At 42.8% G+C, this 26,725-nt stretch overlaps 1 protein-coding gene across 6 annotated transcripts; it reads left to right on the top strand.

Moving 5' to 3' along the window:
* Positions 1-296: 296 nt before the first annotated feature.
* phactr4b (phosphatase and actin regulator 4b) lies at positions 297-26,583 on the top strand. 6 transcript variants are annotated; one of them, XM_061675000.1, is made up of 17 exons: positions 297-386; positions 1,332-1,440; positions 7,287-7,396; positions 7,499-7,543; positions 14,694-14,861; positions 15,394-15,474; positions 16,484-16,987; positions 18,123-18,467; positions 19,568-19,699; positions 20,671-21,193; positions 21,411-21,721; positions 22,091-22,265; positions 22,450-22,505; positions 22,894-22,955; positions 23,046-23,183; positions 23,305-23,381; positions 25,070-26,583. In XM_061675000.1, exons 4-17 carry the CDS (start codon positions 7,531-7,533, stop codon positions 25,083-25,085), a joined length of 2,601 nt encoding a protein of 866 aa, XP_061530984.1. In that variant the 5' UTR covers positions 297-386; positions 1,332-1,440; positions 7,287-7,396; positions 7,499-7,530; the 3' UTR covers positions 25,086-26,583. The 6 variants fall into 6 exon arrangements, with proteins under 6 accessions (XP_061530984.1, XP_061530986.1, XP_061530985.1 ...); XM_061675001.1 differs by lacking the exon at positions 297-386 and adding an exon at positions 402-533; XM_061675002.1 differs by lacking the exon at positions 1,332-1,440.
* The last annotated feature ends 142 nt before the right edge of the window (positions 26,584-26,725 follow it).

Raw genomic sequence — 26,725 nt, 5'->3', positions numbered from 1 at the left:
TGACGTTTACATAATACGTAATTGGGACGGAATTAACCTCGACTAAATAGCTTCGTTGTCTTTCCACACTTTGGAATAAAGCCTTTAAAAACATATACATGAAAATCCACGCGATCGCGTTGATGTATATTAGGTTCAATTGGGGCTACACCAATCCTATAATTACGAAAAGTGAAGTTCGAAGAAAACGCCTCGACACGACTCGAGGGACTCCCTAAGCTAGGAAGTTGGCTAACAATCTTCCACCCTTTTTCCAGCCCGCGATGCACCGTGGGTAATGTAGTGTTTAGGCCGCAGAGACGAAGTGTTTCACAGCACCCACGGAGGAGCCGCAGCCTCCGTCGAGGACTACCGGTACCACCATGCCCAGCTCGGGATGGCTTCCGGTAAGTGCAAAGTGTATGGGGGAGTATATGAAGTGGGCCAAAGTGTCGGTTGCTAAACTATCCTGCTCGATATTTTCACTTTGGCTGTAATTTTTATTTATTTATTTTTTTTTGGGGGGGAGGGAGAAAAGGAGGCGGAGAAAGAAGGTGAGTCACGAGCGAGGTATTTGAATGCTTTGTGTACACGGTTGCTTTGGACGTTTGGATAAGTTTGCCTATCGGCTACAACACAACCCCGTGTCACGATTAAACATTCACAGAGCGACATTGTACGTGTACCTGTAGCTTGCCCACCCCCAACCCCCTCCCGCCCCCCAACTGCGAACAGCCGTTAAACTAACGCAGTTATTAGTTTAAAATTGTATTTGCTGCTCCTCGACTTAGACTAGGATGCATTTTGCACTTCATGCCTGCACAACAAAGGGTACGCGGTGATCTGTGCTTCTATAATGGAGATGATCTGGGGCGATGTATGTTTGGTTGGTAGTTACTACGAGATACACGTGAATTTGGAGGCTAATTGGAGTGATCGATATTGCTTTATTCGGACATGCTTTTAGCCGTAAGGCCTCGGGTCACGGCTACCTATTGTCTACCCGCAAGTATGCTACGACGTCACACGTGATCGTTTATTAATTTAGACAACACCGAACATGCTGCATTTTACGGGCGTTGGGCGCCAAATTGCAAAATACGAATAATGAATAAAGACACCAGCGTGCGTTCCCTACAGCGTAGAAGAATGTGTGCGGAAAATGAATCCCTGTTGACAATTCCGTTGAAATGCATCTGCTGGTACAGACATGTCGAGTCAAGTCATTGCTGTTCTAAACGCGTTCTTGGAATAATTAGCTTGGATGGGTTTTACACTGAAAAGCCTAACCGGATGTTGTGGTTTCCGCCCCTTCCGCGGACTTGACGGGTGATTCTCGTTCTCTTTAACAGCATCTCGAGCCCACTTGGGTGCGAGGACGTCTCGGCGCAGGTCCGTACCGGAAGCCTTGACCCTCGGCGAACTTCCTTTTCGGCAGCCGGCGTTTGACGGCTCTTTCACGTGAGTCTCAGCTCGCTTTCAAATCTCGCCATCCGAGCTGATTGTTTGTGTACCTCGCGGAAATAAAGCGCGTAACTACTAGACAACCAGCCCCGTCGTTGTGTTTGTAAAGTAGCACGCCATTTAGAGCTAATCAGGTGTTAGGGCCTGCCTTTTAAAGTGTCCCGTGTCTTAACATTGTGGTCGTGTTTATCGGCCCCAGTATTGTATTTTAAGGGCACGGTTAGACTTTTTTATAAATTTTTTTTGGGGGGTGAACGTAACATACGTTATAAGTGGATAGTGTATGTGTTGTAGTACTGTCTCTGGTTCTTGAAGCTGTATATCATCCATTCTTATGGCAACATTTCCTCTGATTGAATGTGCCACTGGCCTAATAGCTCCTGAAGTCAATTTGCTCCTCAGAGAAACTGCAGCTCTTTCCATCCACTTCCAATTGAACGTTCCTCTGTAATGGGCCATTAAGAGGCATCTATGATGGGTGAGCTGTCAGCCGGGCTTGATTGATTCGCACAAATAAGATTTAGCCAAGATCTCTAATTAAAAAAAAGCTAGAGTTCTCTTCGATCTCCTCTTGGTTCCGTACAACTGGTTGAATTTCGCCTCGAATACCTCGGTCCTCGTGATTAAGCGGTTCCAAAAAGTCTGACAAAAACCAAATCGCACGAAAGTTGAAGTAATAGTTGCCATAGGAAAAGAGCTGAACCCAATTCGTCCGTTCCACACCCACAATATTAACTCATTCACTGCCATCCTTCCCAGTTAACATGGATATTTGACTTCTAAAGCCGTCAATGGCAGTGTACGTGTTAACAAAAACATAATTTTACAAAGAAAAACTATAGTTTTAGAGAACACAGGAAAAAATATAAATGAATGAACTGGATAAATGAAGATTAAATATCACGTTTACCTTTTACTGAAGACTTGATGCCGTATGAAAGATAGCAAAGAGGGTACAGGGAGAAGGTGAAGTTAATGTTTGGAAGTTGAAACCGCGATTTTCATTCTTTGCTAAGTTCTATGGTATGGTGTTGTCTATATTACAATCTACGTTGCTAAATTCTTGAATTCTATGATGTTTTTCGTCTTCTTTATCTAACTTCCTTTGGTCCGATGGTGGCCTTTTAAACAATCACTCAATAAATGAGGACAAAAAACTTCAAAAAGGCTTCAGATGAACACACGAGGTGACGCTCTGTAGTCCTCGTGAGGTTCTGCACCTCAGATCTTAGCAACGTCTAAACATATATGAAGTTATCAGAAATACAGACAGCAAACACTGAGACAGCGGTCGTCTGAGACTCAGTAGTATATAAAAGACCAGTAGCATAAAAAATGTCCGACAGGTCCGTGATGCAACACGGCGTAACGACATTTCCCCTACAATAAAATACACAAAGTTGCGCATGGGATGCTTTTTATGGGTGTTGAATTCTGACTGGATGAGGTTAGTACCGTCCATTTTCAACTCTACAAAAGCTGTGTGAATGTACTACGGCTGAAAAAAAAAAAAAAAAAAAAAAAAAAAAAGCAACACAGCTAAGGCGACTTTCTGCCTCGAAGCTCTGTCGGGACCCCCCACCCAAATGTAAATAAAAAACTTCCACCTGGAACCATGTTTGTGCCGCTGGAACCAATGTTTCACACGGACATTTATTGTAGACGGACACAGTGTTGGGCCAATGATAATTTTGCCAAAAACGGCAAAGGAGCGTCTGTAATTTATTTTAAAAACACTGTTAGATGTGTAATGTGCATATAACATGATGAGTGAGCTGAATGGTAGTTTTTTATTTTACCTAAAATGGTCATCGCTAGCGTGCTAATGGTAATCGTGATTGCTAACAGTTTACCGTTTTGCTATAATTACACCATACACTCACAGTACCAACATATGCAGTATCAAAGTCTGTCCCTCATAAATGAAAATAAAATCCACTGTACTAGTAAAATAAAAAGTAAATATATTTTAGTCAGGCGGCACGGTGGCCGACAGGTTAGAGCGTCAGCCTCGCAGTTCTGAGGACCCGCCGGGTTCAATCCCCGGCCCCGCCTGTGTGGAGTTTGCATGTTCTCCCCGTGCCTGCGTGGGTTTTCTCCGGGCACTCCGGTTTCCTCCCACATCCCAAAAACATGCATGAATTGGAGACTCTAAATTGCCCGTAGGTGTGAATGTGAGTGCGAATGGTTTGTTTGTATGTGCCCTGCGATTGGCTGGCAACCAGTTCAGGGTGTACCCCGCCTCCTGCCCAATGTTAGCTGGAATAGGCGACCCTAGTGAGGAGAGGCGGCTCAGAAAATGGATGGATATTTTAGTCATAGCGGGGGGCGATTATTATTCGATTATTCAATCCATAGGAGAATCGATTCTCAAAAGATTCGGTAGTGACAGCTCTAGAATATACGAAAACCAGGACAACAAAAATTGTCGACAATCTAATCATAGGAAAACGAAGGTTCCATCATATAAGGACGGTCACTTGGAAGTCAAAATGGAAGGAAACATGGTGCTGCAGTCAATCGTACAAGGTTTTAGAGTATCTATGGGAAATATGTAGGGGCTCTAAAGAACAGGAAGAAGCCTCCCGTCAAGTGTGTAAAACACAGCATTTTCCCACCTTTTTTGTTCTGTACCGCAGTTCTGTGTTAACGGCACCAACATGCAAAATGATGGGAACGAGTTGACACATCAATTTTCCGCCTTCGAAAATGGTACCGGAGCTTCAATAGATAGACAGGTCTGTCTTAAACGCGTTATCACATGTTAATTCTTGTCCTGACGTTCTCACGCATAATTATATCATTAACTGACTGACAGTTGTAATATTCAGTAAAAGCTGGATAAATGTCAGGTCTGTAATGGCTCCTATATGCCAATTGTGCTGGATCTCAAGTATTTCTCTTGCTCTACTCTAACTCTCGCTAACTGTCTGTTCCAATTCTTTTGAAAATGTTAGGCACATACAATGTAGAAATGCTGACAAGTGACAACAGGTCAGAGTATATTGTGAATCATGGATCAGTGGTGCTAAATTTGTGAGGATTTGCATTGCTGGTGATGCTGCTGCTGAAGGGCCAGACTGTAATGCAGTTGGAGGAACACCGATGGAGAAAAGTTGAACAAAGCACAGAGGAGGGTTTTTTTTTTTGTTGCTCCCGATGAAAGTGGGCTGCTGGTCCCTGCGGTGTACGTTTCTTTTCTGGGACGGACTGGGCGATGACGCTCACCTGACCCTGATAGGAAACAACATCCTCATCCATTCTTTTCCGTGAGGGCTGCTGACTAGAGAGACTGCAGTGGATAGGTACTACAATATGCCCAGCAAGTTCACATCTGTCCTACTTTTCTCTGGACCAAAATCAGCTGTTTATCACTTCTGTGAGTGTTATTTACATAGTGGTTAAACATCATTTAATAGAGGCCTAAGAGTGCACTGAATGATCTTCCTTCACTGGGTGTGTGGCCTTTGTGCCCAAATCCTGAATCTCGGAGTGTGAAGCAAACTGCTATTTAAGGATGGCATAGCCTAGCCAGCTGCTGCCATTTCCTGTCCCGTCGTAATTGAATTAGCGCAAGAGTAGTGGTGAGGGTGTGCGCACTCCACAGATGGCTGGTTATCCAGTCACAGCTTTAGGGATTGGTTTGTCATGTATGCTTTTGCATGCCCAATTTGGCTTTTATCTTTCCTGCTGACTGTGTTTCTGGAGCAGAAGCTGAAAAGAAGAGAAAATGCTTTCTGGTGTCATCTATGACATGTATGTGGGGAGCATTAAATGTGATTTACTGTATTTTTTATTTTTTCCCCATCCAATCTGGGGGGCAAGCTCCCAAGGGAATATCTAACCTCTGACAATAGGGTAAATTTAGTTTGTCAAACACATAGAAAAGGCTTTACGCAAAAGGCACAACAGCAGTATTAATTTGAGGGAAAGAGAAATATATTCATGGGCTGACAGTGAAGTGGTGTTACTCTGATCACATTTGAATATCAATGTCAACAAAATCATTAGTACTGTCACTCATAGGGTGAGTGGGTATCATGCCAAAGCAGCCTACCAGGTCACTTGCTAGTTTGCTAGTTGACATGCACATTGTGTTGTCGCATGACATATTGACAAAATAATTACTGTTCTGGAAAGCGCTCAAGTGCTCTAATATGTGAATATATCCATGATCCATTTCTATACAGCCTGTTAGGGTCAGCGGAGAGCTGGGGCATATCACAGCTGGCTTTAGGTGAGAGGTGAGGTACACCCGAGATTGGTTGCCAGTCAATCACAGGGCACATGTAGACGAACAACTATTCACTCTCTTATTCACACCAATTCACCCTTTAGAGTCTTCAATGTATGGTTTTGGAATGTGGGAGGAAGCCCACACAAGCACTAGGAGAATGTTGCAAACTTCAATATCACATTCTTGTGCTAATTAGTTTAATAAAGGGGAGGATTTTCATAGTATTATATAACAAAATTATACTGACAAGGGAAATAGGCCACCAACATCCCATTTTCATGAACACGGACTAAAGTTGGCTGTGCGTGCAACAGAAACAAAGTGAGGCAGTGTTGTGTTTGCACATGTAACATTTACACAAGCCTACACCGTCTACACCGGCGTTGTTGTGCCATGCAAACATAACATAATGCATCTAAAGCAGCGGAAAATGACTGCCTTAGATTTACTCTTATTTTTATTCACCAAGATTGAATTAACGCTCGTTTCAGTACATGGTACTGCATTTGAGTCATTGTAACAGACTTACTGGGAAGTTCAACTATGACCATGTCAGTCAATATTTTATCTTTAGAGAACTGACAAAAAAGGTCACCGACAGAATACAACTCAAAGAGAGAATTTGAAGCTTTGTATTATGAGCAGGACTCCCGAAAGACTCTTTCTCATTTCTAAAATTGAACCAAAGCAATGTAGCTTTCCTTATTTGAGAGATGAGCCCTCAAGCCATGTATTTCTCTGCCTTGGACTGAAGAGAAACATTGAATGTTTTCTTCTCTTTTTTCTGGTGTTTTTGTCCATAGGCGCTTATTTATTAACAGCTATTTTCTGACCTTGTATTGATTTTTGGTCGTGCAGCAACTGTATTGTGCATTGTCATCATTGTATCACCATCAATGGCACGTAAATTTGTTTTTAGTTTGAGAAAAAAATGTTAAATTCAAGTTGTTAATTTTGATTTACTTGTTTAATGCACCAATGCTCTTTTGGAATTTGACATTTTGAAAGTTTTTGGAATGTCTTCTGCAAATCTCCATAATACTGCGCCGCCCTCTTAATTTTTTAACGTACTATTCAAGCTGTTGTTGATTTACGAGAACATGTGCATGTATTTACGTGATTTGGAATGTTAGCTCCTCTTAATAAAGATTCGAACAAGTTCTAGTGTACAGTGAGTGCCCCAAGAATAGTAGAGCCTTATCCACAAAAACATACAAAAAGCATCATGTTGTTCTCTTGGCATCAGCACTATAAATATATCATCAAGCTGTGTCCTTTGTCATTTTTCCTCCCCCGACTCTTTTGTTTAAAGATAATTTCCAGCTTGTTTTGTAGCGAAATGAATTATTATATTGTTACTTACTGCCATTTCCTGACAATTAACATTGCCCTGTCTTCAGTAGATACTTTATAGACCGGAAATGTGAAAAAGTGGTCACCCGGCTTGTGTTTCCACATTTTTTTCCGTTCGGGAAATTGGGATATTAAAATACAGATCTCGCGTTTGTTTTTAATATGTTGGTACTCCCTGAAGCTGCTCTCCATTAATTTTTCATCCACACTGTCTGACATACTTTTGTCTTCCTTCTGTTTCTCTTTGTCAAAGGGGATGAAATGGGTGGAGCCACAATTTTCTCTATGCTGGCAACCTGAGGAAGAAAATTTAATATTGCTGCTAAGGAAATCTGCCACCCCCCACTCATGACTTTCTGCTGTGTATGTTTACACTTTTCTACAATCAATCAATCTTTCATTATTTGTGAATCCTACCTCCATCTTGACTTGTTTAACTTAAGGTGTGTCTATGTTGTTTTTCAGGAACATTTGATTGGTGTGCCTCAAAATCTGTGATGGAAAATCGTGGTGAGTACCAAGATGGATGTTGAGGATTTGTTAAGTGTGTTAATGCTGGAGAAAGAGCGTTACAGCCACAATTTTTTCTGTATATCCAAAGTATTTATGAGGTCTGTCTTGCTTGTGGATACTTTATGAGCCACTCAAGGAGTCAGCCACACATCTTCAGGGCCTCAGTCTGTGGATCCATTTGTTCTCTTGCTCTACATGAGTGTCAAGTGTGTGTGCTGCATAGCTGGAGGACTGTCTCGTTTGAAGTTCATTGGTATCTTTGTTGTCTTTCGATAGAAACTCGTATGACTAAGGTTGGAGTCTGGAAACTCTAGGAATTTATCCACACTCAAACTTTGTAAAGCAGGGTGTAATTATTCTATAGTTATTATACAGGGTGATTCAAAAAGAATGCGCCAAAATCAGCAGGCAATATTTCAAAAACGTAAAACAATAGAAAACTCCAGCTTAGACACATATGTTGTACATACCTTAAAGTTTTTATTTCATGTTTTACAAGTGCTCAATGTGGCCACCACCGGCAGCACGGACAACATCAAGCCGATATGAGAATTCTTCCCAAACGCGCCTCAGGGTGTCGCGGTCCACCATGTTGATTGCAGCTGTTATTCGAGCTTTCATGTCATCGATATTTGCTGGAAGTGGTGGAACATAAATTTTGTCTTTAACACAAGGAGAAGTCTTAAAGCACACTGCACCGCGACAATGGCATTTGTTTTCGCAAACTCAAGCACACAAATCGCTTTCTGCTGAGGAGTCGCCATTTTGAGTGTAAAAAAAAAAAAAAAAAAACAACGTAATTTTTTGACAATTGAACGGCTTCAGAGGAGTACCTCACCACAGCGGTGACGTTCACACCCAATCAAACTCGCATAACTCCCTTATCAAATAACCACCGATTCAGTCCATTAGAATGCTTGGACTGAAATGTGGACGCCGGGCAGCTTTAGTAACGTTTGTAGCCTCGGCAGAATTGAATGAAGCATTGAGAGTCGGCGTCAACGCGGGGTGCTCACATACTGCCACTCGATAAATGTTTGATAATACAATCCATCTAATCCATCTCTTGTACCATGAAATGCAAACATAACACACTGCACTTTGCACATGCGCTCTCTCGCTCACTCTCGTTCGTTCTCTTGTTCTCATTCTCTCTGTCGTTCTCTCTCATTCGCTCTCTTTTCCTCTCTGTTACACACACAGTTCAACATTAAGCATTATAAACAGGTGAACCACATAAAGTAAACATGCGACTTAGCTTTAGAAGAGTTGTAGGTGACGAGTGTGAGATACCACGGAATACAATAATTGCCATCACACTTCGACGAGCCTCCAAGTTGTGTTATGCCCTGTTATGTACTGCCGGTTTTAGTTGCGTGCCCCCCATTTTACTACAACCGAGGTTTCTCATCTGCACCATGACTGCTGTGGCAAATGTTTTGACAATTTACAGATCTTGTCACGGCCTGTTACGTTTCCCCGTCCCGCCCTCACCACCCCCTTGCGTTGTCTCACGGCTATCCTGTTTTGCCGACGGTGGCCTGAAACACACAGTGTAAACGTAGCTCTAGCTTGACCATTTATTTCTAATGTTTGTAGTGTGCTGTATTTTAATGAGCCGCTTTTGTTTCCCAGTGGTAACTGCTTTACAATCTGGTTAGTAAACATTGTTTGCTGGGTTCAGTTAAGTTTTCCCCAGTGACAATGATGAATAACTTCCTACTGCCACTTCACAGTAAAATCTATAAAAAGCTTTATGTGGAAGGACATTTCCAACAAGTGACTCGCCGCTTCAAAGAATGCACACACATTGTGTGTGTATATGTACGCTACAGCACAAACCTGCTTCAGTATGCCGGTTTAGCGAAGTCTGGCCCAGTCTATTATCCAGGTCAGGCCGACAGGTTCTGGGCTCATGCGGATTGGCTCAGCTCTTTCTGGAATATGGCCCAGTGTGGAGGCTGTATGTGGGGCACAGGAAGAGAAAAGGAACACTGTTGAACACACACACACACACACACACACACTAGCTCACCATCTTTTAGAAGCAGCTGAGTTGCAGCCAAACACTAAGAAAACTCCATCTAGGCATAATGACACAGCTCTGTGCTTAGGGGTCCTGTGAGGCACACTTGGACAAGGTTTTCTGAAGACACTCAAACCTCAGAAGGAATCAAACTACATTGTTGGGGTCCACTGCACATCCACCCCGCCCCTCTGTGTAGCAGTGTCTTTGGTAAACATTTCAAGCAAAGGTAAGCTAATTCTGTCAAGAATTGACGAGAAACTTGGAGACGTATAATAAACTTAACTGTTTATCTGTAATGAGAGGGCTGAGCATCATGGTAAATACACTCGGCTAGTTCTGAACAACACAAGTCAGATACAAGTTAAACAGCATAAGTAAGCAACGATTTTGTCTTTTATCTTATTTCGCTGACACTTTGTAGCAGGTGTGATTGTGTATGAATTGTCCGCTGACAGCGCTCAGTTACACTGTCTATCCATTGCATGTGAATGAGATTACAAATTCACAGGCAAGTAAATGAGTACTTTTTTCCCCCAGCAGCATCTTATTTATTTCGCTCTGCATGGTTATCCTTGCCAATTGCGCAAGACTAAAGTGACTGAAATGTGTTATATGGGAGGACTTATCTTTTGTGGTTTCATGTTTGTTGCATCCACTGCCCTACATACCCTCACACATTTTCCCAGTTTAAAACATAACTCAGCTTTCCCAGGAATGGTTGGCATCTTTCACTGAATACTGACTGACCTGCGCCATGAGCCAATGAGGGAGGGTCAGTCATGGAGAGGGAGTCCAGCTCCTGCAGGGAGGGGAGGACTTAAGGAGATTGGAAGCGGGAGGGGGTGAGGGGAGTATTGAAAGGAATTGAGGAAGGGTAGACAACAGGAACACAGAGAAGAAGAAAGAACTTGAGCTTGGCGAGACTGGGGAACTTAAATCAAGGGCGAAGCAGGCAGGTACCGCTTCACGTTTGTCCAGGTTGCACACATTTGAACATCAGGATAGGTAGAGGCCCCGTAGGGGGCTCGATCATGGGACAGAGTCTCCGTGTTGAGACCCCAGCTCAGGAACCACCACAACACAACAATGGCGGTGAGTTTCTGCACTCATTCCTGGACTCTCAGTATATAGTCTCCATTTCAGAACACAATAACTTAATTGTAAGCGTTTTGGTGGAGTTGCTGCAAAAAGAAAAAGCACACGGTTAGTTATTAGTTTTTCAACAAGTACTAGTGTACAGTCTCTCCCGCTCTCTTTCGCTCCTTCTCGGTTTCCCCTTCACGTTACCACCACAAGGAATGTTAAAACACTGGGATCACGTGGAGGAATGTCAGCTGTGTCTTCGTGCAGTTGTGCACATGTTGCACGCTTATTTTCATCTGTTAAAATGTTAAAAGATGGCATCTATCTACTGAAATGAGTTAATGATAAACATATTTTAAAAGGGCTCATTCAAAATAGTTTATTTTGTTTTGCTGTTCAAATACAACATTGCAGTTATTCCATTTGAAATTATTGAAAGTATTATAAATATTGGTTTATAGTCAGGTCATTAATTAATGCCTTTGTGGGATGACTTGAATAGTTTCATTTTGGTAACAACCCATAGTTTTATTTGTCTGGTCTGGGATCATATTGAGTTTAAGATTTGGACTGTCAATTAAGTGCCATAATCCCCTCTACCAATGGTTTGGTAATACAGTTTGGTTGTTATGTAAGTGATCCGGAAGGGTTAGAAAACAGTTAGGCTAAAAGCGGAGGTCTTTCCTTTTTTTTTTTTTTTTTTTTTTTTTCTTTTTTTTTTTTCCAAGCAACAATCTGATGTGATCACATGCTCACCTGACCAAGATTGTCATGACTCATGGAATCATGAGGTCAGAGGGAAATTTAACCTGCCTGACGCATGTTTATGGGACTGGTAGGGGTGGCCTCCTATCGTCGCACACCCCCATGTTTCCTGATTCCAGTGCCTTATCTCTGCTGCTTCTGATTAAACGGCATGACAGCCAGAACTCCCGTGTAGTTCTGCACGGACATGTTATACACGGCAAGACATTATTAATGTGTTAACAGGCAGTGGTAATGAGCTTCTCTGAGTGAGTGAGTGTCACTGGATTGGACCTCGCAGAGCAGTGGGACTGAGCTGTACAGTTGACTGTGTTGTGGTTTTCAAGGGGAAGAGGTTGTCTTTGTTCTGTCACAGAATTAGGGTGGAGTGCCATTTCCTCCCTGTGTTTCCAGGCTGTCCCCTTCACTCCTCTACTTTTTTGTGCCCTTTTCCCCATGACACCCATTTCCAGTCTCACGCTCACACAAGCGAGGTCCGCTTTTTCTCACAAAGGAATACGTTGTGAAGACCAATCTGTGAAGAATAACTCTCAGCTGATACACCGCTCTCTTCAATGGGAAATTGTATTTAGATGTTTTCTACTTTTACGTGTGTGTGTGTGTGTGTGTGTGTAAGTTGATCAGCGCCAATTTAATCACGCTAAAGTACTCTTCTTCAAAGGATTTAGTCATCTTTGTCAAATGGATGCCTACTACACAGGCTGAGCAATCATCACCTCTGCAGTGCTGTGGTGTGTGTGCTGGCCTGGCACACTCTGCCTTTATCCTGCTTGACTGGCTTCAGCTGAGCCACTGTGACTCTGCAGTCGGCCGTGTGACAATTGTTTGGATCGCAGGGGAACTGCAGCGAGTTTTCGGGATATTATGGCAGCTGGTTTGAATCCTCTGCGCTGTACTTTGCAAATATAAGATGGATTTCCTCGGTGCGGACACGTCCCTTGAACCTCGACCAGCTCTGATTTAGATTCAACAATTTCCTTTGTCTAGCCTTCCTGCCGATTTGTTTTAATTTGGGATCTCATCTTTCCCATGGCATGCTGTTTTAAAGCTCGTCACCATGAAAGCTGGACACTTAAGAGCCACTTTCCAGGTAGAAGTATATGGCTTACCATTTCAAGATCAATAAGAATTGCTTTAAATCAAAACCGGTGCACAGATTTGTAAACATCGGTAAAGATTTGTGGAATGGTATTTGTAATGTGTGTCCTTTTGCGAGCTCTCTTTTGGCCATTTTACACTCTGTAGTACCTACTCGACTGTCCACGGCTCTACTCACCATTGGCGCAATTCAGTTTGGTTCAACCAAATACTTACATGTATGGGAAGGTACTATTTCTAATAGCATCCTTAAGTGGGCGGCGCTGAAATGGATGACATAAATCACTGCTGGTCATTCATTGGTTGAGCAGCTACGCCATGACTGCTAAATTCTAACATTTGAGGACACACTGGAAAAAAGAATAAAATACGTACACGCTAACATTAGATTACCCTGACTTTACCTTAGCTCTGAATGCTGCAATATTATACCATTGTCTTCACTTATCTGCAACTTAATGTGACCATTAGTCATATGCTGAGAAGAAAATAATGGTGTCCTTCATTTTCCTCCATTGTCATTGTTTGTAAGCGTGTCTCGTTCCAACTCACACGTTCAGTGCAGTGTGTTTTTTGTTCTATTTTGAATTGGAAAACTAAACCGAGGCCAGTAAGCAGAACTGAGCCGGTAGTGTGCAGTGGAAAATCGCCGTTTGACGATTTGAGTACTGTAATCCACATCAGCATTTCAAGATTTACATTGTTGGAATCAGACTGTAAGGCATTAGTGCTGCTAAGGCATCCTGCACATGTGCATGGGAGTGGAGGTTTTAAATCAGACAATGTGCTGTTTGCAAAGGTACACATTATGCCTGCTGAATTCAGCAGCTGCTGCATGCAGCGCACCAACATTTAACCTCTCAGCATCTTGTCATTTGACCTGCCCTCAGAATGCCTGTCATTCACGTACCTATTCAGTGTATGTAATCGTTATTGTTGACCAAGTTCATTTTCAACTGCTCCTCCCTTAAATTATGGTGCTTGCAACATTTATGCTGACATAATCCATGTGTGTACTTTATTTCTCTATCGGGGCAGTGAGAGTTGGAAAACAGATAAGGTACTGGTCTCCGCCACACCAAAGAATGTTTGTGAACTCTCGCTGAACGTCAAAATCAGACCTCTCGTGTTAACTGTGGATATGTGAGCTCTCAGCATCACCCTGCCAAAGCACACTCAGTCCTCGAGGCTGCTGAGCTAAAGATAATAACTGTCTTTCATAAGAATACTTTTAGTGCTCTTTGCACAGGCCACATATGACGTTGGTTGAAATTGTCAGGCAGCCTCTTCTGGAGCTGTATTGTCCCCCAGTTGTCCGCCTTGTGTATTCAAGCCTTGTGAACGTTTATTAATTAGCCCTGCTAGGTATTAAACACCTTGATTGCCTTCAACCCGTGGCAAGTCTCCGTCAAACACCACTTATTCACAATGCATCCCACAAAAACGAGTGCATGTGTTCAGCTCTCAATAATTTAACAGCTGCTTTCTGAACTTCAATGCAGCCTTCTCAGTTTCTCACACAGTTCCAGTTCCTACTTTACTGAATCTTGTTCACTTGTCAAGAATCTTCTTTTCCTGTTTCATTCTCTATAAAATGCATGGCCATGCTGGACTCTTAAGTGTAAATTTAGTACATCCTCTTCTGACATTCTCACAATACCCCTTGTTGAGGCTGTTTTTTTTTTTTTATTACTGTGTCGCAAAAAGACCCCCCCCCCCCCACCCATAAAGCAAAACATTTGCAGTTAGTCCCCTGGTCCCTGAACAGGACTCTCAGGAGGTACAATGAAGTCTTAGACAATATTCTGATGTCTTGTGTGATGTGCCAATGACAACAGCCAGTCTTTTAAAACTGTTGTTGCAAAAGCGCCCCCAAAAAGTAAAACATGACCAAAATGAATCCTCTGGTTGCTGAGCTGCCGAGATTTGCTGAGGCCTTTTGCCGTAAATCTTGAAATCAACTCAGAAGTAAAACTTGGGCAAATAGTATGACATTTGAGTCGTATGACAGTCTTTCCAAGCAAGTTGGGTGTGTTTATCAGGTTGTCAGATTACACACAAATGACATGCAAAAGAGACTTTGTTTTGGTTTTCTTTACAGCAAAGTTGGCTGACTTGTTGAGTTGTGTCCTTTGACTGCTAATTTGTATCACATTACTGCTTTTATTTCAGATGATGGTGAGCAGCACCACAGCACCACGGTGGGAGAGGCGGGCAGCACGGGAGACAGCACCCCTCCCCCAAAACGCAAGGGCAAGTTCTCTAGTCTCGGCAAGATCTTTAAGCCATGGAAGTGGCGGAAGAAGAAAAGCAGCGAGAAATTCAAGGAAGCGTCAGAAGGTTTGTGGCTTTGTGTGTTTGTGTGTTTTGTGTTTGTCTCTGTGTGTTTTTTTGTGTTTGGACAGACTGCCACTCCCCCACCTCGCCCTCACATGTAGCTTTTTAAACCCCCTCTATGCATGGTTTAACACTAAGAACTTACTCAAAACATGTTAAAAAAAATAAAAAGAATTAAGACGACATTTTCAATTGTCAATGGAACTAGTATGAATTGACTTAGTAAGATTCTTAAAATAAGATATTGTAAAACAATATCTTAAAACAAGTATTTTTATCTTGCTGAAAAAAAATTCTCTCTTAAAATAAGTCAAGTCAAACGTTTTCACTAGAACTAAGATAAATTCACTTGGTAAAATTTTGCATTTTTGCAGTGAACTTACTATGATTGCAGTCCAGGTTGAACAATGACAACAAGTTCTGGTGTCATACCATTTTAGGTTATTCCAAACTCGCATTGTTGAATATGCAAATGGTGAATGAGTACCATGACAATGTGTGTAATGTGCTGCCATATATCATGTCGATATGGCAGAACTGGAGAGAAGGATGTCGACGAGGCGTACCCGGCAAGAGCTTATAGAACAAGGAGTGCTGAAAGAAGTTCCTGACAACGGTACAAGTTCTCTGATTCATCTGATCTTTGCACAGCAGTGTCTGTCTCCACTGTATCTAGTGTAACACTGCCGAGGCTGTCGCACCCACACAGTCTGCAAAGTGAAGTCATCAGTACGTAATTGCAGGACCGCTGTACTCCCATCCAGTAGGTGTCAGAGACATATTTAGCAAAGGTACTTTCACCTTTGCTTGCTGCCTTGTTTTTAAAACTAGTGTGATAATCAGTTTTAAAATGTCTCTCTAGAGCTGAGGAAAAGTGGAACAAATGGTGCCCTGCAGCAAAGTGGCTTTGAAAGGGGCATGTGCAATCATAATGCAGGCCACCCTGTTTTCCAGAAGCCCATTTATTAAACCTACCTATTAAACCTACAGCTGCTCCTTCATCACGGCAACGCACGCTAACACACACACTCATATAACCAATGGTTGCAATCCTTTCGCCCAGTCATAAAAGCCAAGCCATGTAGACATATTTCATCCTGAATAAGCAACTTATCATCCATTTTATGACAACTAAAGCGTGGTGATTCGTGAAAAATGTATTACCTTAACTAAGAGCCTTCAGATATTTAAGAGAAGCCTCCAGATATTTAAGTGATTGTGTTTAAAAGTAAGTGAAGCGAATACCTGTGTGTGTGTGTGTGTGTGTGTGTGTGTGTGTGTGTGTGTGTGTGTGTGGTACCCTGAAACATGTTTTACTAAAGTTTCAATACATTTCCAAATCACCGCTCACTACCACCAAATAAGAACCAGACAATGACGTTTGTAATCTAGATTTCGTCTATGGATGGGGTTTTGACAAAATTGATAACTTAACTTCCCATAGTTGATGATTATGTGCAACGGTCTGTGCTGGCTTCAGCCAAATAGTGTACTCCATTTTAATGACTTGAGCATCAAACAATTCCAGACTAAGTTACTGTCAATTGATTGAATGAGTATTCCTAACAATTTCACTTTACCTGAAAGTCAAATGGAAGAACGATTAACATTTTGTCCCACTTTAGATGCGGATGGAGCGGCACAAAGCCTGAAGCAGCACTACGTAAAGAATGGCCACACACTGCCCGTGAGTGGAGGAGGTGGGATCAGTACTGCAAAGAGCAGCCAGGGCAGAGTGTCCTCTGATTCAGACTTTAGGATAAACCCTACTTGGCTCGCCCATTCGGACGACCATAGGGGCCGACCTCCCTCGGATGGAGAACGCCGAAGAGTTCCGAGTTCAAGGGGTTCCGGAACCCCGGAAGAAGGGCAGAGAGGAAGCGGGGTGACGGCGTCCCGTGGACATGGGGAGACTGAGTGGAAGCCTAACACGACGTGGCATGGGCAGATTCCCAATCAGATGGCTGAAGGTAGAAGTGGAGGCCAGTTTTATCCTGAAGATGGACAGAGGAGGCCTGGGCTCCAGAAAGCTCCCTCAGAAGATGGCAGGAGGAGTCGACCGGCTGACGTGGATTGGAAACCTACACTCCCCCGACATGCTTCTGCTGAAGAGGGAAGGGCCCGTAGAGGTGAGTCACTTCACGCACATGATTTGCTTTCGGGGGTCACATAAAAGGATGTGGTGGGCCGAATCTGGCCACCGGACCTTGAGTTTGACACCTATGTTTTAAATGGTTGTAATACACTTTGCTGGTGCCGTCCTCTCAGATATAGACAGGCTCCTGATGGCTCTCAAGAGTCCTGCTCCAGCTTCTTATTCAGGAATAGCTCATTCTCTCATCTCCTCTCCTAATTACTGTGGCACCATCACTACTATACTCTTCATTGCCCTTTAATGCTAGCGCTGTAAAGACATTTAACGCTGTGATAATTGGTGAAAAGACATAGTTAATTGATTTTAAGCAACATTACACTTGGTGAAACAGTGGTGTTAAGTGATCTTTCAAAGACAGGTTGTCGCTCATCTGACCGAGGGGGAACTTAAAAATTTTATTGTATTTTTCTGCATTTTGTGCACCTGAATTCCAATCGAGAGGATCTAATTTGGATTATTATAATGAAAATTTTTACTCAATTGGTAAAATACTGGAAGACTGAGGTAACGGGCAACTGGGGAACCAGCACCAGTTGACACTCACTTCCTTTTAATCTTCAATTAAAGATGCTTCAAATCACAACTGTAGAGGCTTATTGGAAATTTCACAGTTACTGTTTTGAGGTATGGCGTGGAGTTGCAAAAGAATGTGGGATGACTCTGATATGTTTGGGGCTGGCTGAGGGTTGTGTGTTGGTGTGTGGTAATTGCAACCACCTATGCAGTTTCTTGTCGCTGCTGATCCCGAGATAATGCAATTCTCAATCAAGTGCTATCACAGTGCATACTTGGAGTCGTGAAACAGTAGAAAATGCCTCACTGCTGTGTCGCTCAACATTTCTGCCCCATGTTAAGATTTTGAAATGATTTCAAAGTGAGATGGAAAACATTGCTTCATTTACTGGAACAATATAGATTAAATCCTAACTGTGATGTATATACTGCCCATTGGCTTTGTTTTTACTAACTCACGAATGCACGTGCCAGACGCTGTGCATCTAACATAGGGACATACTGTGGTAAATTACTATACATTTGGATTTGGAGGGCAATGTTGAAAAAATGAAGGATGAAGTTTTGATCCATCTTCAATGCTGTCTTGTTTTCAGAGTCAGACAGCCACTTTGTCCCTGACCCTGAAGCACTAAAGGACACCCTTCGTGAACCTTTGCCGCCTAAACAATCCGTCATGCCTCCAAAATGGTTGATAAGCTCTACGCCTGAACCGGGCAGCGAGGGGCCAGCTCGCGGCCAGTCGAACCACGCCTCGGCCCAGTACCCATCCCTCTCTGCCTCCTCGAGTACTGCACCGAAGCCTATTAGGAACGTCTCCTCTGTGGGTGCAACCACACATCAGTCTTCATCTGCAGCCTCGTCATCCGTCACTCAGGCCACCAAGCAGCCGCCTCTGCCTCCGCCCAAACCGGTGAACAGGGGCAACACCGGCATGTTGGGTAAGCTTTGCTGATCTGTGCTTTGACAAATACCTGAAGGCAATGACTTGATCAGGTTCATCAAAAATTACAAATGTGCCTGATGAACGCTCAAATACTAAGTTTGTATTTTTTTTTACTGATGAACACATCAGTCAGTGCTCTGCTGATTTGACAATTTTTGAGCCAAGGCACATATTGTACGTTAGAAGAATCTCATGGCACACCAGCCAAAAATATATATCATGAAATAATGAGCTCATCTCAAATCATGAACAAATGTGTATACTCTGAATGAAGAGTGTGCCAGTTTAGTTTAACAGAAAGCTATTTATTCTGTTGAATGAATGGCAACGTGGATACACTGGTTAATTGGACCTTCTGCAATCTAGTGGAATAGCATGTTGTGCCTGTTGCTATACATCAGTGGCATGGCTGGATGAACAAAGATACATTTTGGGGGGACCAATTAAGGGAAATTGGTTAATTGCTTGTCACATCTGATGATCTCTCCTGTACTACACTGGTTAGGAATCACTGCCTTAATGAATCGAAACAGTATGTGGATTGTTTCACCAGCTGAATACTTACTGCACCAGGGCTGCTGTAGCTGCAACGGTTCTTCAGCATTTGACTCTTACAACATAACAAGGACTCTTGTGAGTGTGAGCTTCAGCTCACGCGGCTGCACTTCAGTGGCTGTTGTGTGTCTCTTATGGGAATGCTGCCTAATTCCCATTTGAGTGAGACTGTCTCCTTTGATTCATTGTTATGAATGTTGATGATGATTCAACTTTACATGATTTGGTACTGTGTCTGCGTGGGCAACCTTTCTGGCAAAATGTGCGGTGAGATTATATTTACGACATTACTGGATATACAGTACAGTACTTATTTTTTGCAGACTTGGACGAATAGAAAAGTCTCACTTTCCAACCATACTGAAAGAGTATTAAAAATAAAAAAATGTTTAGAACACGTATTCCTGAGAGTTTGCTGACGTTTTAATGAAGTCGACAGTTTCTAAACATCCCTTTACACTCTGTACATAAACCCAACAGCCATGTACCCCCAGTCATTAAAACACTGAAGGCTGAAGGCCTCCATCTCCTCCCTGTTAGTCTCCGCCCTACAGGGTGGCGAGCACGCACACCTTCCGCTCTACTGGTCCTGCTGGAAGCGGGAGTGCGAGTATGATGTCTATCTGTCCCTGCCTGTCTACCTGTGCCGGCGGGCTGGAGGCCTGCGCTCAGGTAAAAGGATGCGCTCTGGTATCTGTAAGCAGGGTGCCCGTGTCTGAACTCACCCCTCCCCTTCAGAGTCTGCATTCTTCATCATATGGCGTTCTTTCTAGCTGTCCTTGTATTTTCCCCCTGTCTTTCTTTCCCTAATGGATCTTGTTTCCGTCACCTTCAATGTGATATGTGATACACAAGTTGCATGCCCATAATGAGCAGACAATGTGTGCGCTGCTTGCTTCGTGTATAAAAGAGGCAAGTGCTGTAGCAGTTGAGCGTATTTAGTTTGGTAGTTTCCCTTGGCATGTGAATGAGAGTGAGCCTTTAGCGGGTCTGTGGCCTGCCCGCAATGCATCAATGGAATTTTAAGGACGTAATCCGCTCAACTCTGCTGCTCGAATGGGATGGATATGAATGAATGGACAATAAAGACTGTAACATAATGTTTGAGTCGAGATCTTATCTGGCTCTCGCATGCCTTTGGTCTCCCACCACTCATCACGGCTCTCGACTTTAGATAAACATGACGTCTTTAAGGCTTTCTACACGTTTTGAAAATAATCTAGTAAAATTGTGCATGTCACTTATGAGTCTAAATTTGAGCTGCTTGTCCACAAGGGTTTTGGCACTGACAAGACACCAAGTCTGGCTGTGCTAAGCATGCAGGGTGTTTTTGTCTCCTCCGTCTCTGTGACCTGGGGCACATGTTGCACACTAGCGTGTTAGATCAACGTGTGCATCCATGTTGACACAGTCATATGATGTCATTCTCTGTATGCATTCATGCTCGGTCAAACGTAATTCTAGTTGTTAATTTGTATTCTGTCAAACTGGATGTCTCCAACATTTACAGCTGAAGAAGCATGTGCTTTCATTCCACATTAGCAGTAGTATAAAACAACAGCTGGGACACTCACTTCATGGCCTAAAAGGTTTGATATTTTCCTTTTATAATTCAATGTTATTAACTGTGCTTCTGTCCTCAGGAGACTTCGCCCAAGCTGCCGGGGGTGCCAGTCTTGTCCCAGTGAAGCCCTCCCCGCCAATGCCTCCAAAGAGAACCACCCCAGTCACCAAACGCAACACCGAAGACTCCTCTTCAAGCCATTCCATCACGCCCTCGCTACTTTCTCTTGAGGACCACGGCTCTGTGAGCTTTCAGCTGCCTCCTCCTCCACCATCCCCTCCGCTTCCGTCGCACATACCTCCTTCTCCACCTCGACAACAAATACACCCCCACCACCTTCACCATCAGCACTCTTACCCGCACCCACTGCCCCAAGCTATACCAATCTTGTTCGATCCCCCAAGCCCTGTCAGTGAGTTGCCCCAGCGACCGACCCCTGTCCCGCTGCACATCATGATCCAGCGAGCGCTGTCCAGTCCCGGCCCCATTCAGCCCAACCCGGATGGGTCACAACGTGCTCACACATTGCTCTTTGAAACGCCTCCAGACTACCAAGGAGATCGAGGTCGTCCCCTTCCTGTCAGCATCCAACCACTAAAACTGTGAGTTCTACGTCGTGGTAACAAGTTCTGAAAAGAGCTAAAGAGGGGCTTTCATCTCTTTATGTTTTACATTGTTTGTAAATGCTGTTTGTATGACAGTTTGTTCAAAGAACTAAACATTTTGAATGTAATGTAAGAATAGGAATCCAATCCTGGTTAAATAGGTATGGAAACTTCATTATAAACAAAGTTCTGTGATACTTCTCTTTACTGCTAGATCTGAAGATGACTACTCCGAAGAGGAGGAAGAAGAAGAAGAAGAGGACGATGATGAGGAAGAGGAGGAGTATGATGGGGAGATACCCCAGCCAAAGCTAGAGCCACGGAGTCGCCGTGGTTTGGTTGTCGATGCAGGAATTTGCGTCATCCCTGGTGGAGAAAACAGTGAGGAGGAGGAGGAGGAGGAGGAGGAGCATGATGACGAGGATGAAGAGCATGGCATGTGCAGAGAAGATAGCGACTCAGATGGTCCTGTGCCTTTTAAAGAGGAAGAATCAGATGAGGATGAGGAGGAAGAGCCCCCACTGAGTAAGCATCACCATATCATGACTAAAACAAGTATTTGTATGTTTGTTACTAGCATAAGTACATATCATGGTCATCTAAAAAGCAGGTTCAAAGATTTTAAAATTTTGTTTAGAAGACTCGTAGAACAGCGTTTCCCAAACTTTGAGCCAATGCACATATTTTACATTTGAAAAAGCTCACAGCACACCACCAAACAAAATGTCACAAAAGGTATATACGGAACCTTGATTTAACAGACTAATAAGGTGGAGGGTTTGTCTGTTCATTTGAAGCACATTTTTCATGGCCTCAACACCTATATCAGAGATCTAGAATGCGACCAATAATAAATTGCACATGCGCATCATGTCATACTTGCCTGTTATCCAGGTGCCCTGGCCAGCAAAGTGAAGAGGAAAGACACCTTAGCTCTGAAGCCTAGCAGCCGTCCCTCACAGGAGAGGAGCACGAGAGATGACCAGCCGCCGGGGCAGACCGGCCTCACCTGGCAGAGCAGGGAGCAGTGGGAGGCCATTCGCATGCAGATTGGCACCGCACTTACAAGGTTAAAAGTGACATCATAACACCTCACTGCTGTTATGTGACAAAAAATGAAGTGACAAGTGCGAGTTTGCAACCCATGATAATATATGTGGACAAGTTGTAAAATCTTTTGTTGTACTTGCAGTTGAAATTACAAAGCAATGAAGTCGTTTAAAAATAGAGCTTCCCACTTTTCTTCCCATCAGACGTCTTAGCCAGAGACCCACTGCTGAGGAGCTTGAGCAAAGGAACATCCTTCAGCGTTAGTATTAACTCTTATTTTTCTGTTTTGTATCACCAACTTAAGATAATCATGCTACAACTCATTGCTTCATGTTACAAATCAGTGATATGGTTCAGTTTTTGTTAAATTTTGTCACTCCTATTTGAATTTGTACAAACTAAACAACCAAAATCTCATCTTTTTGTTCATTTCATGTACTATATATTTTCATACTCCCAAGCATTTCTCAACGACCACATTTTTACATACAGTATCAGTGGGAGACGAGGAGGTTTAAAACCTCAATAACTGAACGCAATCTAATTTTGCAAGCTGCTTTTCATCTCCTTTTTCTGCACATCAAGCCACACTTGAAATACCATGTCTAAATAAAGCCCTTTTGTTGTTTTATTCCGTCTTGTTACAGCCAAAAATCAGGCTGACAGACAAGCAGAGGTTAGAGAGATTAAGCGAAGACTGACCAGAAAGGTGAGCGGCTAGTGTATTTTCCTGACTTGTGTCCAATTGTATATTTGCTGGATATTGAAGTAAAACTCTCCTTAATCATACTTCTTGTAGCTGAGTCAAAGACCAACAGTTGCAGAACTGCAGGCCAGAAAAATTTTGCGATTCCACGAGTATGTGGAAGTCACAGACGCCCAAGACTATGACCGCAGGGCAGACAAGCCGTGGACCAAGCTAACACCTGCTGATAAGGTATTCAGTTAGTGTATCAACTATAGAAAACTTAAAGGAGATTTGTGCATTCACTATCTTCTCTGTCTCTGAATACAGTCCAGTGTGATCAAGTATGTGTTTTCCTTATTATTTCTTCTAGGCGGCCATCCGGAAAGAGCTTAATGATTATAAAAGCACTGAAATGGAGGTTCACGAAGAGAGCAGAATCTACACAAGGTACACCTTAAAGTCCCTGTGAAGTGAAAATATGTCTTCTAAATTTGGCATACCACAGAGAAGAGTGCTAACAGCCTTGCCAAGTTTGAATGATTGGGGGGAAAAAAAGTATGAAGAGTATCAGGCTTCAAATTGTGAAAAATCTAGCTTTTGTCGAGTCTCTGAAACGCTGTGAGCGTGTCTGTTGGATGCGTGAAACCACGTCCTGCTGAAAAATGGATGCTACTTTGTTTAGCGTCTTTCTTATGCCTACACATCCCTACATGCTTGAGCAATGACAATATTGGTTGCTGGAGCATATCCCAATACATTGTTGAGCTTTCTCATGCGGCAGCAATGAGTTGCAAAGTAACCAATCCAATGTCTTATGCCTGGATCAGACTAGAAGACAAATTTAGTCTTTCACAATATCACTATGTCAGACTACTGACATAAAATCTTGCCATATCTCAGTGAGACAGTGGCAGCACTACACGACATGTATTTCGATACCACCGCATCCCGTCTTTTACGATCACTGGGCTTTATCTTGTCAAATCAAACACTTGTCGGAGAGGCGAAACCAGAAAACGTGTCACCGGTCAACGCGACCAGATACACTCGGTACTGTGGCGACGAAAACAACAATGCGCTGCGCCAATGTATTATGTTGGGGGAAACAAAACGAACAAAATGAGGAAAAATGTGTGGTGGTCGTTGCCAGTGCTCAGGAGAGCATTTTCATTCAAGGATTACTTGAGATATGTTCACGTACTTTTAATACGATATGGCTCGCAAGCAGGCAACAAAAGGTTATGTCGCCTAGCAAGCTGCATGTTGACAACGGCGTGCAAGTATGTTGACAACAGCAAGTACAGAAGGCAATGCACCAGGCACAGTACGCAATCCCATTGTGTGACCTCGGGGTGTGCTGTCGGAGAGTTGTCGTTGATAGGTCGCACTACACGGAAGATATCAAAAAAATCGAACATGCTAGACTTTTCCTTATGGCGTCGTAGGGCCAAAGCGTTACTCGTGGATTATGTCACACTACAAAAAGTTTTGTCGTTCACTACAAAAAGTTTTGTCTTTCCCGACAAAATATGTCAGACCCTATCTGGGAAATGGGCTGCGATAGTTAATTGGGCCAATATGTAGTCTGATCTAGGCATAAAGCGTTTCTCTCTGTGATGAGCGCACACTCATGGCTGACAACGAGGCGTTCTAAAGCTGCCATGCCAATGCGAAGCCCTTGTCCACACGCTGGCTGTCACTTGGGACTTTTTCCCCTTAGCTCTTCCGCTGTGCTCTAAAGTAGCCATGCCAGCGGCCTCCCCAATAGGAAGCTGCATTTTCAGGGTGGAACGAAGGCGCTCAAGTTGTTCGTGGCGGAGTGGTAACTCATGCTCTGTTTTAGTCACCCCCAAAAATCAGGAAAACTGAAATCCGTAGAGGTTGAATCAAGGCAACTGGAGTGTTTAATGCTATATATCCACAATTCAGTACTACACAGTTCTGTCTTTGTACATTTTTAGCAGTTGTCTTCAAATATGTATAATGTATTTAGACACAAATCTCTGAATTTACAGGGTCTTTAATAGATTTGCTGCTGTGTAAATAAAATGTTTGCTTCTTTTTTTTTTTTTTTTTCTTTTATTTTATTTTATTTATTTTTTTTAAAACACCTGATAATGTTCATTTCCTTTTAGGTATCACCGGCCTTAGCATCTACCCTCTTCAGCTGGTGACAAAAGCACTTGGTCTCTGTGGCAAGCAGCTGCTGACTATGCAGACAGATTGGCCCTTTTTCATTTCCTGAATGTACTGTACAATTTATCAGGGACAGCCTGGAACTGACTAGAGCCAAGAATGCTTCTCGCTTCCCCTCCGTCACCCTGACAGAATTGTTTTCAGTGAACAGAGGTGGTGGTGGTGGTGGGAGAAGATGCAGTATTTATCCCAGACAACAGGGGGAACCACGTGCCAAACAAATTGAGACATTTGCAAAGGACTGACAGTGCAGGACTTCTATCCCCTCTGCTGTAATGTGGTGTCCTCAGGGACCTGGATCTAGTTAATATCTATAATGCGGCCTCATTCTATGTTGCCTTTTTCTTCTTTACTGTATATGGAAACGCTAACTCATTCATCTTGTTAATGTGAGAGCATAAAAGTAATAATAGCTAACAAAAATGGTAATTTCTAGAACACACAATGATAATAGAGACATGGCTATAGCTCGTGTGAACTGGAGAATGAAGACTGGGATATTCTGTTTTAGGATTGGACATCTCTGGGATATTGTGTTTTTATATTAACTGTACAGATTGCTATTATAATATCTTAGAATGAAACCCGTAAAGATCTAATTACAAAATGTGTAATGCACAAGATATTTTATAATTTTGATCACATGACTAGTGACAGCTTTTTCTTTGGGGGATTTCTTTGGCTTGCCTGTATTTATCGTTGTGTTGTGAGGTGGCCATTTAAGTGTGACTTTTTAGAAATATAAGAGAAGGTGCAGGTCAGAATGTTGTAGTTGACTTTTTTTTTTTTTTTTTTTTTTTTGTGCCAATGTACCCAATGCCTAGAAAAATATAGGATATTGGTATTCATATCAACAATTTCTGAAATGTACTGCATGAGCCAACAAGGATCCTTGTCATTGGACCTGGTAAATCTCTCATTTCTACTTTTCTATGAGTTTTGTACTTCCCTTTAATCACACATGCAATGCATTTCTGTAGCCATTTTGTACAAGGTCATGCTGGTGTTGTCGACCAAGAATACAATGCAAGTTGCTGTGTAAGATCAGGGGTTTATCCAAAAAACAACAAAAAAATCTCACAATGTATGAAAGGTCAACAGGGGATCATTTTGGCTGGAACTTTTTGTCTGCAACCGTTTTATTTTGTGGTATTGTCTGGCCAGTAGCTTACAGGGTTCTCAATGCTGTGCACAGGTGGATTATAGATTAGGTTTCACTGATGCTTGTGTATATCTTGTCTTCCTTTCATTTGAAAAGAAATTTTAAATAAAGTATTATAGGTTGCTATCTTTAAGCACAGAATCTTAGTTTATGATTAAGTGCTCCAAGAATGGGAATGACTATGTACCCTCTCTGTAAAGCTAAGTTCATTTTTAATTGAATGTGAAGATGTATGGACTGATACTTGTTTTAATTGTACATAGTGACATCTGGATCTAATTAAAAATCTTACAGCTTGAACCTTTTTGTGCAGTGAATTATTCCAACAGGCGGCACGGTGGAAGACTGGTTAGAGCGTCAGCCTCACAGTTCTGAGGACCCGGGTTCAATCCCCGGCCCCGCCTGTGTAGAGTTTGCATGTTCTCCCCGTGCC

The sequence above is a fragment of the Phycodurus eques genome, chromosome 4 (genome assembly GCF_024500275.1).
Source record: "Phycodurus eques isolate BA_2022a chromosome 4, UOR_Pequ_1.1, whole genome shotgun sequence".
In the NCBI taxonomy this organism is placed as follows: domain Eukaryota; kingdom Metazoa; phylum Chordata; class Actinopteri; order Syngnathiformes; family Syngnathidae; genus Phycodurus; species Phycodurus eques.
Note: the sequence above shows the minus strand (reverse complement) of the source record. Positions and strands in the feature narration are given on the sequence as shown.

Bases quoted from the DNA above. Each gene is read 5' to 3' on its own strand.
- phactr4b (XM_061674998.1), top strand. From the start codon at position 10,607: ATGGGACAGAGTCTCCGTGTTGAGACCCCAGCTCAGGAACCACCACAA. The intron at 16,988-18,122 runs GTGAGTCACTTC...TCTTGTTTTCAG, and splicing joins AGAGGGAAGGGCCCGTAGAG to AGTCAGACAGCCACTTTGTC. The intron at 18,468-19,567 runs GTAAGCTTTGCT...CCTCCCTGTTAG, and splicing joins GGGCAACACCGGCATGTTGG to TCTCCGCCCTACAGGGTGGC.